General features: G+C 34.8%; 1 protein-coding gene across 3 annotated transcripts in view; it reads left to right on the top strand.

Annotated features, from left to right (window-relative positions):
• The window catches only part of LOC106076951 (QRFP-like peptide receptor), a 170,241-nt gene extending 155,600 nt beyond the window's left edge, over positions 1-14,641 (top strand). For all 3 annotated transcript variants that reach the window (XM_056029554.1, XM_056029555.1, XM_056029556.1), the window contains 2 exons: positions 9,978-10,103; positions 11,072-14,641. In XM_056029554.1, the coding sequence (XP_055885529.1) occupies positions 9,978-10,103; positions 11,072-11,326 (381 nt within the window). In that variant the 3' untranslated portion in view covers positions 11,327-14,641. The remainder of the gene's footprint in view (positions 1-9,977; positions 10,104-11,071) is intronic.
• The last annotated feature ends 463 nt before the right edge of the window (positions 14,642-15,104 follow it).

A 15,104-nucleotide genomic window follows, 5' to 3' on the forward strand; every position in this document is an offset into this window, starting at 1 on the left:
AATTTGTTTGCAGTAGTTAGACTTAAAGGATTAAAAAAAGAACTTTCATTCCAACTTGTATGTGTGTGCTTATTACTGGTGTAAAATCAAGCCAATCAGCTCATTATTCAACTGTTTCCATTTACTTAACACTAATAAATTTAAATCATCCAGAAAAATATATATATATATATACAATGTTGATGTGACCTGTTGTGTGCACCTTGAACTTACGTTAGTGTCTTATGTGTTGTTGGCAATGCAATCTCTTCAGTACTGAATAAAAAAATTAATGCATACAACAATGAAATTTAAAAAAAAAATGTACCATCCTTATATTAGACATCTAAATTATACCAACCAGCGGGGGGTAAAATTAAACTCTTTTAATGACATTTCACACTTTTGATAGAGACACGTCGATCTGACTGTTCCAGAGTATGTGTTTGATACCCGGAATTTATAAATAAAGACATTTACTTTCAAAAGAATAAAAATTTCAATGACTTCCATTGCACCTTTTTTCAAAAGAATCACAACTTCATTGGCAAAAAAACAAAACCCATTTGGGCAGCTGTTTGAGACAAACATCTATAAAAAAAAAAAGCTAACAAGATCCTAGAAATAAAGAATCACCCTTTTTGTCAGGATTTTGTGATTTTACCATCACAAAAGAGATACAAAACACCGATAGCAAATCATTAAATAAGAACAATCTGATATTAACTTTGTCACATGTAAATTATGAGTGAGTCTGGTGTGAATGTACATTTTGGTTTCTTATAGTTATAATGTTTTTTGTTTGGTGTAATGCACAAATTGTAAGACAAATTTCCATACGGACAATAAAGATTGTTATTATTATTATTATATGAAGATTTAAAATGTGAACATCTATATTCAATATCATCATGGAACCTCATTGTGTGTATTCCATATGATTAGGAGTAGACTTGGATAAAGTAAAGTTAGGTCCCCATTTCAGACCTTGCGATCTATAGGGCAGATGATGTAAAGGTCATCTGTTTCTGTGGCCGACGGTTAGCTAGGATGTCATGTGGCCAGCACAACAACCAACCGCTTTTACGTTTCTCAAACTAATGTTGGTACCCATTAGAGTTAGGTGGACTTAGAGGCTCCCAAAGATCCCGAAATTAAAAATCCCAGTCTTTACTTGGATTCGAACCTTGGACATCCGGCTTGTGAATTGTCGGGTTGAATCTCTTTGATGACTGCCTGGCATTACTTTGGTAAACAGTCGGCCATAGAAACATACTACCCCTCTTCTTCTGTTTTATAGATCGCGGAACTCCTTGTGTATTCTCCACCACTTTTTTTTTTTTTTTTTTTTTTTTTTTTTTTTTTTTTTTTTTAAATATAGGACAATAAATTGTTTTATTTTCGGTAAAGTTGGTGTGAAATATTTTTATATCTATAGATTTCTTGTTATATAATGTAGTAAGACTTGAGTTAGCAAAGCAGGGAAACATAATACAAGACTTAAATGAGCTATAACTGCACATGAACTGAAAAATTAGACTTAGTAACACAATAGATTACTATTGCTAATTAATTAATTAATGTCAACACATTTTCACGACGCTACTCAAACATAAATATCATCAATTTCACCACAAATATCTTTCTATTTTGATCCAGCGTGACTCTTCATAATTTGTTTAAAATAAATCTATAAATTATTCTCTCCTGAAGCAGTTCATCTAAATATAGCTTTTTTATATTTATGTTGCATCATCTTTGTTTTAATATTCTATATCCGGATAATATTATTTGCATTATCTAGTAATACATTGAGATCAAACTGAATGCCACATTCGATCATTAGAAGTTTGTTTCTTGTCTGTTTTCTTGTTGTTGTTTGTATTTTTTCATGAAAATAAATCTAGCCAACTAAGGAAAACAACTGACACTGAAAATATAGGAATAGAGAGTTGTTCTGTCCGTATGTCCGTCTCGCTGGTAAAATGTTTAAATACGTTATTTCTCCCACGCCCATTCTCGTATTAAGATAAAACTGTTCACAATTATTCATTGGCATAGACAAGACATGAATCAATACAAGAAACAATAACTAACTAGTTATTTAATCCTTTCGTATTTATACATATGGCTAAATATGTAGGGCTTAGTTCCCTTACATAATTGTTGAAACTTTTAACAATCATGCACCTAACAAAACATGAATCAATAAAAAGTAATCAATAAAAAATTAACCAATAAGTTAATTATTGGCAATTTATTATTTAGTTTGATATCGAATAAGATAGATAACTTCTATATTATTGAGACATGTTTATATAAATATATAGTTGTAAGTGCGAAGTTTTTCCCTTTAGATTATCTTTTTTTTTAAAGATTTTTTTATTGCTTGTTTTTAAGTTTATTTTCATTTTTTTTTTATTTCGTTATTGTAATATTGTATTTAAAAAACAACAACTCGGATACGAGGACGGTAACAAAACACCATTAGACTAGGCTAGAGACTAAACACATTGACAAGGCCTATTATGAGACCAAGTGCACCCTTACAGTAAAAGTACTTTTGGCAAGTGTATGCTCCTGTGCAAGGGGAATTAGCGGAAGCTATAAAACTATTGATGTTTGAAAGTCAAGTTAGACCACACACAAAATAGTGCATCAAAAAACATTACCAGAATATTAATGTATTAATGTCTGTAACATTTCATCTCACTGAAATCTGGCATGCGCGAGGGAAAAAAAAAACGGAAAGTTTGAGCTGGTCAATTTCCAATACAAGCTGGCATGTCAATAAAACTTGAGCCAATGACTTGGCATCCAACCAGGCATACATTGCACGTGATGATGTCTCTGGCCAGATGGATTACTTTCCACGAGAAAATGTCTCTTTTCTTCTTGTCTGCTTACTCCCCACTAAAATTCCTCTCGTGAGGAAGAAGTAAAAAGGATTCCCCCTCGCAAACTGTACACAAAGGACAAGCCATTTGTATGCCAACGTGCACCGACTCCCGCCAGTTTATTAAAACTTGTGATTTATATCAACCTGCTTGTACGAAGTCATATAAACTATAAAGTATTGTTTTCCATTCTCGGCCATCTTTGTCGTCTGCACAAATAATGCTTCTGAAAATGTCCTTTGTGCCGTATTGACGTGATTGTCATTGGAAGAGATAGTTTGTAACTCACAAGACAAGAAATAAAGAAGTTTACGTATCATTGTGGCTATTATTTGGCTATTTATTTGTATGTTTTTGTTCGAAATATGATAGTGTTCATTGGAGTTTTTAAAAAAGTTGATAGTCAATGCCATAAAAATAATAGTCTCAGCCGAAGAGGGCATCGGTTTCCAAAAAGAGGGGTCTTACGTTCGAGTCTCGATGGAGGAAACCATAATATCATTTTGTTATATTAATGTTTAGTGTAACAATCTCTGTTGTAAAGAAAACAGATAAAAGTAGTCTTATTACTAAGTATTTAGTAGGGGAAAGAACTGCCAAAAGGTGATTAATTCAGGCTTTCTGAACGCCAACTTAAAAAATCTATACATAGGTCATAATTACCCACAGGCGAGTGGGGATGACCTGATAAATCTATAGCCTAGTCACAATCGACCTTAGGCCACTGACGTGACATTATAAATCTATAGCTTAGTCCCAATCACCCCTATGCCATTGATGTGACCTGATAAAGTAAAAGTACTTGGCTAACCTCTTCACTTTATCCTGAGGATTACATAATTAGAATGTGAAGGGATTAGATTATATTCTTCCACTCCCATTCCCTGGGTTCGACTCGGAGATCTGGAACTAAAGTAGTTACTATTCGATAAAATTTACAAATTTTCTAGTATTATGTGTCAGGGACGTTATAAGGATGGAAGAAAAACTATAAATAGCTAATGAAACCTTTTAGGTGTATCCGTTGTACAAAGTAAAGGAAGAACTATAAATAGCTAATGAAACCTTTTAGGTGTATCCGTTGTACAAAGTAAAGGAAGAACTATAAATATCTAATGAAACCTTTTAGGTGTATCCGTTGTACAAAGTAAAGGAAGAACTATAAATATCTAATGAAACCTTTTAGGTGTATCCGTTGTACAAAGTAAAGGAAGAACTATAAATAGCTAATGAAACCTTTTAGGTGTATCCGTTGTACAAAGTAAAGGAAGAACTATAAATAGCTAATGAAACCTTTTAGGTGTATCCGTTGTACAAACTAAAGGAAGTGATGGTAACCTTCTTATTTTTTCAAAAGGTACATCTATATGTTATAGTTTTCTTACAAACATCTGTTCAACTCGTGTCTTTGTTGAACCTGGGCACGGGTCTCGAAAACGGCTTTAACGGCTCGGCTTTCCTAGAGATTTAGCAGTTGATGTATATCGTTGAGAAAAGAACTACTAGCCCGTTGGCTACACCGAGAAAACTCTGGTTTGACTCATAATTTTTCAAAGTAAAAAAAAAAAAAAGAAATTTAAATTTAGCTAGAGAACGAGAACATATTTATCTAGCCCTCTGCCATCCCCAGTCGTCCCGTGGGAGGTTTGGGCCAGGAAGAAGATGATCTTCAAATCTGAAAGGAACATCCGAAACATGTAAAACATTTTACAAATAAATAACTATTTCTCCAAGGGATTTCTTTCTCACCAAGAGATACACTCTTGCGCAATTCACGCAGGCGTCATTGCTGATCATGGGTGTGTGTGTAGCACTATTACAAGTGATTAAGTTTGAACTATAAGAGCCTAGTTTCAAGAAATACTAATGGAGAGCTCTCTCAGTTCGGCGAAATGGGCATTCCATTACTAAGTAGCACTGGGCTACAGCATTACAAAGTCCGTGCCGGTTCAGATATTATTTTTTAAAGTGCAAGATTTTTAATTTACCACCTCTGTTAAACACTTGATTGGTTTTGTTCCTTAACAATAACTGCTTTTACAATTTGTAGTTTTTAAACATTTTGTGTAGCATTGATAATCATTAAGTAAATTTAGCGCTATCTTGACAACATAGTTTTTAAGACGCCTGAAGCATTCAAAGTGTGTCCACTGACAAACAGATTGACCACACGCATCTTGCAGACGTCTCCACACTTTATTGATCTCCCATAACTTAAGAGATCGTTTTGTTTATCTAAATGAAGCCAACAAGATTTCCATCCGATTTTTTTTGTTGTTGAAATTATGGATTTGCACTTTTCGAAACAAAACATATTTATGTCTTTCGGGCATAAACAAAGTCCTAAATAACCTGCAATATTATGAAAAGGATCTGGGTGGGTAAAGGAGGCGTATGGTTTACTTCCGGCACGTGAGATCAACACCCACAGGCCTCAGGGCCCAGGTGAGAGTATGCCTTGGTGTGTGGTTGTCTGTTACAAGGATGGTGTCAGAACACGCGAAAAGGTCAGAAGTAAGAAGAAACGATGTATCAAAAATAAGAAATGAATTTATATTGGAACATTTAGTTAAGCGACGTATTTCTACATTATTCCCCGCATTATTTGACGAAGAGAAGTCTCGGGTTCAAATCCCTAAATAGACAAAAACTTGGTGAATTGATAATTCCCACTGGGCTTCTCGAGCACCTAAATTCTACACTTCTACCATTACAACATTTAGAATTATCTCCTTACCCACCCCTGAACGACGATACTGGCTATATTATATCCTCATCATCACATCTTCACCTGTCCCCCTGACTTAGGGGTGCTGTGCTGTGACTGTTTTCGTAACCAAATCCTTATCTGCAGCTGTTCGTTCTTAGCAGAATATCGACAGAGAGGCCGGTCCATTTTTTTTTAATCTATCCAGCCAGCTTTTCTTTGCTCCTTCCACAGTACCGTGAAGAATGACTTTTGACAGTGAGTTACACTATGACCAAACTAGCTCATACTCTTTTTGATTCCAATGCATTTAGAATGGGAGATGCGGTGACAGCCCAAGCTCCTCTTTATTTTAACTCAGTGCTGGATTTACTTTAGGCAGCATTAATTATCGCTTAGGGCTCCCTCCCCCTTGTTTGGCTCCAGGGATATTTTCAATCATATTGAAGAAAGAACAAAGAAAAAAATTGTCGTATGTTGATTTCAACTATTCCCTTACATTAATGAGCTAAGGGTCTTATCAACTCTAAATCGGATCCTGTTTTAATTAATCCTAGATTGTTTCCTTATTTAGGGAGGTGATACAAAATAAGAAATGGTAAAAAAAAACCAATAATGTTTCAATACTCAGCATATATAAATAACAGTATTACATTGACTGAAAGGCCATGTGGCAAAATATATAGGTCACAGCTGTGGCTGCGTAGCGACTGGAAATGCTGCATTCCTCAATAATCTTCGGACTCGAAGACAAGCCTTATTATTATTATTATGACGTGGATACAAAATGTGTACTTTCTCAGCAGAAGTACATCGCCTCCCATCTTCTTTAGGGAAGAGGTTGGGGGGTAGAGGCGCGCCTTCACCTAACCCCTCCCTGAACCCCCAAGACATACATCGTTCAATTAGCAACAACTGTTTATTTGCGGGCAGACGACAATATGTTTTTGAAATCATATATATTCCCGCCTTTCCATTGTTAATTTGGTAAACAAATTTGATAACTTGGCCTTGATGTAGCATTTATTATACAAGCAAGTAAAATGAATTTGAAGATCTGGAGAATATGATAGATTTAAAGAACATATGGATGAAGCCATTCACTTATTTTATATTGAAGTGGAAGCATTATTAATTTAAAAAGTTAAAAATAAACTTTTCATGGGAGCATAATGTTATAAGAATGAATCAAACGAGTTCTTCTATTAAATAGCAGACGTGACTATGTTAAAAAAGAATACAAAAAAAAGAAACGAAAGAATATTTGGTTGCGATTTAACAATAAAAGAACGGAGTGATCTAAATGAATTAGTTTGAGGGAGGAGGGCTTGGCGTGGGGTTAGCGACCCCACCCTGTAAATCTAAGAATGATAATGATTTTGTAATTATAGACGTAGACATATAGCCCCTTTAAACTCAACAAATGGACAGCTTTGATTCGCTTATTTAAATAGCCCCTATAAACTGAACAAATGGACAGTTTTGATTCGCTTATTTGAATAGCCCCTTTAAACTCAACAAATGGACAGCTTTGATTCGCTTATTTTAATAGCCCCTTTAAACTCAACAAATGGACAGTTTTGATTCGCTTATTTTAATAGCCCCTATAAACTCAACAAATGGACAGCTTTGATTCGCTTATTTTAATAGCCCCTATAAACTGAACAAAGGGACAGCTTTGATTCGCTTATTTGAATAGCCCCTATAAACTCAACAAATGGACAGCTTTGATTCGCTTATTTGAATAGCCCCTATAAACTGAACAAATGGACAGTTTTGATTCGCTTATTTGAATAGCCCCTATAAACTGAACAAATGGACAGTTTTGATTCGCTTATTTGAATAGCCCCTATAAACTGAACAAATGGACAGTTTTGATTCGCTTATTTGAATAGCCCCTATAAACTGAACAAATGGACAGCTTTGATTCGCTTATTTGAATAGCCCCCTTTAAACTGAACAAATGGACAGTTTTGATTCGCTTATTGAATAGCCCCTATAAACTGAACAAATGGACAGTTTTGATTCGCTTATTTGAATAGCCCCTATAAACTGAACAAATGGACAGTTTTGATTCGCTTATTTGAATATGTTCACATAAATAGCTAGAAACATAATGGTCGATATGAATTTTGTGAATTTTTGTTTCCTTATTCCCAACCTATATACCCGGAAAAATCCTGAAATAGTGTGCCTGATATATTCCCTTTTATTTGTTAGGTCTGTTACTTTGCACTACCTTGTTAAGAAATTATCGAATTGTGCTTCCCGTCGTTTAGTGTCACATAACGTGACATAATTGGGAGGTAAATATTGTTGAGCTATTGTAAAGACAGGAGTGATTGCCACACATAACAAATAATCAAGCGATAACTCTTTTTTTATTTTAGGTCCATCATTTTTAACAGACAATAAAATACATTTATACCATAGACTTATATATACTATATCTAGACTGGACATGGAGATTTTTTAACACTACAAAAAATGTGAATATTTTTTTTTAAGTTGAAACAAGGCGTTGTTTTGTAAATTAGTTATAAGAATTAAAGTTGTTTTTTGTATTTATTTATGTAATATATTATTTAATTTTTAGGTCTAGATCCAGTAATTGAACATCAAAAATAACAGTACTCTCGTCTCATAATTATTATTTTACAATTTTTAGATTTATAATCTAGACTATAAGACTACACTAGATTAGACTATCAATCTATTTATGTACATAAGATGATTAAAATCAACAGACATGAATTATTTCGATCTACGATTTTTCAAACATTATCTCAATGGAAACTAACAAAAAATGACTTTGTTTCATATATCAGCGTGAATATATAGGTAAGTGATTAATAGCCTATTCTAAAGAAAATCCGAGAAATGATATTGTATTTTATTTCTAAACTTTGAAACTAAAGATGATTACTTTTCTAAGACAGAAAAGATTAATTGGGGCGTTTTCCATTAGAGCTTGAAAAAGAGTTACGTATATAAAAATCTATATATATATATAGGTCTGTGAATCGATCAATCACGAATAAGAATTAGTTTCCGGTTTCCAGTCTAGATATAATATATAGATGCTAGATCGTGTATACTTTTTTTTAAATATAGGCTACATCCTAAAAAAATTAATTTTATCTCGAAGTGAAGAAATAGCTTGATTGATAATGTAAAGGTATTGGCTAGTCTCTCTTTCTCTCTCTCTCTCTCTCTCTCTCTCTCTCTCTCTCTCATATATATATATATATATATATATATATATATATATATATATATATATATATATATATATATATCGTTCTCTCTGTCTCTCTCTTCTTAATTTCTCTCCTATCTCTCTTATTTTTCTCTCTTTCTCTGTATCTCTTTCTCTCTCTCTTTTTCTCTCAATCTCTGTCTCTCTCTCTCTTTTTCCTTTTGCTCCTTTCTCTTTCTTCCTCTCTTTCTCTGAAAGGCAGCGAGGGAGGTGCTAATTTTGCTCCTACCAAACATAAACAAACTCTAAGACAGGCAGACCCACCACGCTGACAGCGTTCCTGATAAATAATCTGGTTTGCCACTGTCTTACAGTGGGCACATGTTTTGTTATGGCCCTTGAAGGCAAACGTTCCATACAGAGTTACTTCTCGGGAATCTTTTTTGCTAAAATTACGTTTTTGACGTCAGCTCTTGTTTCAACAATCTTTAGCTTCCGGTACTTCTTTTGTTTGTTTTGTTTTTTTTTACTGTTTTTTTTTAACAAAATTGTTTTTTTCTTATTGACTTTTCTTGAAAAGGACGAGAGCTTTTAGTTACTTGGGAAACAAAACAAAATTCAACAAGACTTTTTGTGAAAAAAACATAAAACTTTTTTAAAACGACACGAGTAAAAGAGAAAGGGAAGAATTTTAAAAAAAGAAATGCAACGTTTTCCATTATTGTGCAGATGAGGCCTTAGCACTGTTCGGGGCCCTGGACAAGTGTCATATCAAGGCAACAAATATTTTACGATTGGCTGATGGTGATAAAAGATTTTATCACGGGGCCTCCCTAAGGCGCGGGGCTTAAAGTGGTTGCTACTCGCCACCCCCTAAGGCTTCCTCTGTAAATTTTATTTCCATAGCCTAATCTTTCTCAAATTTTTACCAGTCGCGTCCACCTTGATGGGGGTTCTTGAAGAGTGCTGTAAGCTCCTTCAAAATGTGAGGGTCAGGATGTAAACTTTTTATATTCTACAAACATTACTTCAAACAAGAAGATCATACATTATTTCATTTTTCATGATCCGTGATTTACGGACGAACTAAGACCAAAAGTTTACTCCAGCAAATGTTAAGCGCTCATTATTAACTAGATCAAGTTAAAACCATCTTGTGATTACTAAATTGTGATTTTTTGGTTTTTCTGGCCAGGTTATCAAAATGCTAATTACCATCATCATGGCGTTCCTGCTGTGCTGGGGCCCGAAGTTAATGCTTTCTGTTCTAATTAAACTCCGATACAGTTGGCTATTTGAGCGTCCTGCATTTTTCATTAAGGTCAGTTACATTCTAGATTTAAAAATAAAAAATAAAAAACTACACGAAGAATTCATTGAAAAGCGAACAGGTTTTATTTCATTTAGTTGAACATTACCGGTTTGAACTGTAAGGTTAAACATTTTGGAACAAGCGATATTTCAAAAATACCGGTACTGAAAAAAACAAGAACAACAAAGCTTATATAAGGTAAAAAAAAACACAAAATAGCTCAATACTTCAAGATTTGTATCCCTCTTTATTTATAAAACAAAATTAAATAATTTCACTAAATAATTAACTGGGAAAAAAACTGACAGTAACAAGGACCAACGTAACAGATACTAGAATTCACGGGCCAATAGTATGTTAGTGAAGCGTCAAAATGCTGGATGTTTACACTGAAGGAAAAACAAAAAGATGTTTTGGAGAACGGTTCTGGCCAGAATATTGTAGCGGTACGATTCGATGGGATGCAATTATTTTTTTAAAGTGGCGTAGCTAGTGTGGAGGGGGGTGGCGTCTAAATTTTGAAAATTCCCCCGGGTCCCCGCCTCAGGGGGTCCCCAAATGAGTGTCTGAATTTTTTAAAATGAAATATTTAATATTATGCCAATATCTCATGACATGTCATGATGTAAAATGTCAAAATGCAGGGGCCCCTAAAGAGGTAACCCCCCCCCCTTCCCGGACCCCAAATCTCTAGCGACTCAACTGCTTTGTTAAAAGGTTGTGGGTTTTTGTTCGTTTTACTGGAAGTAGAAATAAAAGGCTAAGGTTACTCACCAAAATAGACAAAGTTCCATATGGACAATAAAGATTATTATTATTATTATTATTATTATTATTATTATTATTTTGTACCCCACAAACAAATCAACGGGCTTAGCCGATGTTTAATGCTAGTTTCTTAGAATTTTTGTTTGTTTTTTAGATCTCTTATTCCAGTTTGTGATCGTTTGAATGTTCTGTTTCTCTCTATTCACCAGATAGTCATTAACGTACTACCATTTGTCCACTCCTGCATCAACCCGGTCATCTACGGCTTCATGTCCAGGAGTTTCCGCACTCGTATGAAATGCGCCTGCCGCGCATTCGTCTATCGCAAGACTCACCCAAGCGCGGTGCTGGGCAAGCGCCTTCTTTCCGGCTCCGACCTGGAGCTGGACACCCGATCCACCAACGGGACCGTGCATACCAAGATCAGCCTCCGCCAGGGAAGCAGCAGCCACTCAGACACCTGACGCCGGCAGAGCTGTTTCAGTTGGTTCTTCTGCTACTGCTGCTGTTGTTGCTTCGGGTGCGGCCTTTTCTCCAGGGACGGCAATGAAGTGGGCTGCAGACACGCGCATGTCGCTCCGCGGGCGGGGAGCGGGATCCGGAGAAGCTGCCAAGATGTAAAGGCGGATCTCGAACAAGAGATGTGTGCCTACGGCGAACACGAAGGAAAAGAGGGGGACTGCGGGGATGTTGTCGTGGTTCGAGATGTTGAACGCAATCGCCGAGTGCAATGGCAAAGCGATTGGTCCTGCTGAGAGGCAGAGCTAGCACACAAATATTCCAATAAATGAAATTAGCTTCGTAGCTAAAGTGCCAAAATGAGTGTGATCATCACATCTCTGACATTGAACAGCTTAAACAGCAGCTGTGAATGTGCTTTTTATTTTAAGCATCAACAACCACTGAAACAGCTAACGTGTTGTCACTCTAGTTTACTGCATTCGTTCGGAAGGACTGAGTGGATACAGCGGCAAGCGAACCAAGGGAGACAATATATTATTTTTTGTGTGGTTGGAGCAGCTGAAACAGTTATTCCCCATGTGAATGAAAAAATCGAGGTTTTTGTTTTAAAAATGGGAATAAATAATATTAATTGAAGGAAAATAAATTCATGTCTTTATATTTTATTGTTGTGATATTGACAGATGTATAAATAACTATGTGTTTTTTCCATACAATAATTTTTTTTTTTTGCTGTACTCATGATGTACTGTGCAGACTATGTACATATACTGTACATTTTAGAATTTACATTAGTGTTTCTCATTACTAGAGAATGAGGATAATGATGATATCATGATCTTTGCTTCACCATCTTTTCTCGTGTTATCTTGTCTAGCTAACGTTAATGTTGAAATCAACCTAAGGTCAAATGTGATTGGTCTTTTAGTGATATTTTTTGTTCAACTACACGGGTTTGTTTCTGATGTGAATATTTTAAATCATTACATATACATCCATGAAGTACTTTAGTGTGATATGATGTTTGAGCTTTTGTCTGACACTTTCTTGGAACCTCACTTTAAAGACAATAGCTTAATACGTACCAGAATTGACGCTACAAAAGGTCTTTGTACTAGCGACGATATCTGTTTTAGTGCCAGATGACAAGATGTCCTCGTCGACGTTACGATGGCATTGTGCTGATCAGACAATGCATTTCTGTTATTTTTTCCGTAAAAACCTTAAAGATGACAAGATTAGAATACTTAAACAACATCGTGATGCCGGAAATACTATATTAAAGTTTAGACTCAAGACTGAAATATTCTTTACATAAATACAAAGTTTTTTCTATGGAACTTGGAACTTGGAATCATTGTAATAATACACACACTGTAGGCCTTAAACCTTGTAGTCTTAATTATTTGAGAACATATTAAGCCAGTGAAGGGAAATCTTTTTCAGGAGAGGGACAAAAACGTAAAGGAAAAAAATTGGCTGACCCCCTCCCCGAAATTTGGAGGAAATTGAATTAAATTATGTCAAATACTCAATAAATGCCAAGTTTGAAACCGCGACTTTTTATAATTTAGCATTATTTAGTTAAAATTGAGACGCAGTTATTCTTAACTCTTTCTCTCCTAATTGACGATATCATCGTTAATTTGACCTCATTATATAAAATTAATGTTTAAATATATAAACTTTATTTTGTGTTATATATAAAAATAGCCTTTAATGCTAAATCAAATCAAACATTTTCTGATAACAAACGACAAAGCTATAGAAGCCCAATCATAAATGGGGAGTGAAATAGTAATTAGCACAATGAAGAATTCAGTCGAAACGTTGAAAAAATAATTACGGAGAGAAAGAGTTAAAAGATGAATCAAGTGTTTATTTGTGAACTTTTTTTCTGACAGCCTCTTTAAAGTTTTATTATCGAAAATAGCTACTCACTAACATGTAAAGTAAAGATTCTCATAGCATGAGTTACTGAATTAGGTAAACTGAAGTTTGACAAGACCCTGAAGAACTCTTATTTTGGAATATCTAGAAATAATTGTTTGAGACGAATATTAGAAATTAAGAATGAAGCTCAATCAATTCACCGAATTCTACTGCAATTCTTCTTTCACCACACTACCTCGTTAAATGGCATATTGAAAATATCTCGACTTGTCAATTATTTGCACCACAATAGAGGTTCCCCACAAACTGAAAAGAATGTCAAATTTCAGAATTATTGTATTAGTCCAACATAGTTTAAAGGCAGACCTGGGCATACATGGATAGACGATATATAGGCCTTAATCTAAGCATCATCGAAAATTACGGTAGTGCAAACAGTGCGTCCACCCAGGATATCATCCTAAGGACAGCGCCTCTACAAACTCAATGTATAGATATTTATTTGTATTTATAAACATTAAATATAACCAAATTAAGACAACAAGATTAAATTTACAGATCCTATATGTGTCTTTCTTTATTATTTTTTTTAAATGTCATATCCGTATGTAGTATCTAGAACATTTTTACAAAAGTATTCGAAATATTTAGGGTCTCCACAAAAATACTTTCCAGGGGTCTCCACTTACCTAAATCCGGCCCTGATAATAGCTTTTATATTTTTTTATGTGAAAAGCGACTAAGACCGAGGCGTGGCATGAAGTTTTGTAGCTCTCTACTAAGTTTATGTAAAAATCTGGCAATGATATTTTCTATGTATTCAATTGTTATTCAGTCAATTTATTAAATATCTTGTTTCTTATGGGCTACTATTATTGACATCGTTTTAGATATCTCCCTTTATTTTACAAATAAAAAATGCTGGGTAGTGATTCAAAGTGGCGTCGATTAAAGGATGGGAGCTGGGGTACGGTGGGGCGCTGATAAAATTTGAAATTTTCTTTTAAGAATTCACGTTAGCGTGGTAGTACCAAAAAGGTCGTCTGCCTGTTAAACAGTAACTAGTAAAATGATGACAGAAATAGTTTTTTTTTTAATGGTTATATCTTTTATATAGTGCTACTTTCATCCTTATAGCATGCTCAGGGCGCTTTTGGTCCAATCTCATTTGTGGACCAGTGGGGGGCAGGGGGTATGTAGGAGTTGGTTTTCCATGCTGCCTTTAGGCCCTCAGTAAACACAACTCTGCCCGAGTCGAGTGTCGAACCTCGAGCCCCCCTTCTAGGCATTGTGAAAATTAAGGTTTTATTGGAAACCAATTATTTTGGGTTTGGGGTGACATCATTAGCAAACTGCACCTGTTGACACCAATCTATAGACACCTCTGTTGATTTCAGCTGAGTGAATAATATTTATCTTTTTTTTTTAAATTCTGTTCAAAACAAAGATCTAAATATGTTCTGTATTGTTATTACCACAGAAGAAAGACGAGGTAATTAAGCATGTCTTAGTTTGAATAATTTGTTGAACACAGATGTGATACATCCTAATGTTTTCAAGTTATTGTTTACGTGTGTTGTAAATTAATCATGTGTCAGCGCACTACTGTCTTATGTATTTGTTAAAATTGGCGTCAGTAGCCTCAACTAATCTGCTGCCAACTAGAAATTCAGCTGTTTTGACTGAAAAGAGAAAAACATTGTCACACAAAACAAGAAAATCACACATTTGACACCTGAACTTATTCTCATTACTGGCAAAATAAAATGAACTTCAAAAAAAATATTTTGATTGTTTATTTATTTATATAAAACGCTTTGAGCGTTTTGGAATGAACTCTTCTCTCCTAATCAACGATGACATCGTTGATTTGATCCCATTAAATTA

The sequence above is a fragment of the Biomphalaria glabrata genome, chromosome 5 (genome assembly GCF_947242115.1).
Source record: "Biomphalaria glabrata chromosome 5, xgBioGlab47.1, whole genome shotgun sequence".
Taxonomy (NCBI): Eukaryota; Metazoa; Mollusca; class Gastropoda; family Planorbidae; genus Biomphalaria; species Biomphalaria glabrata.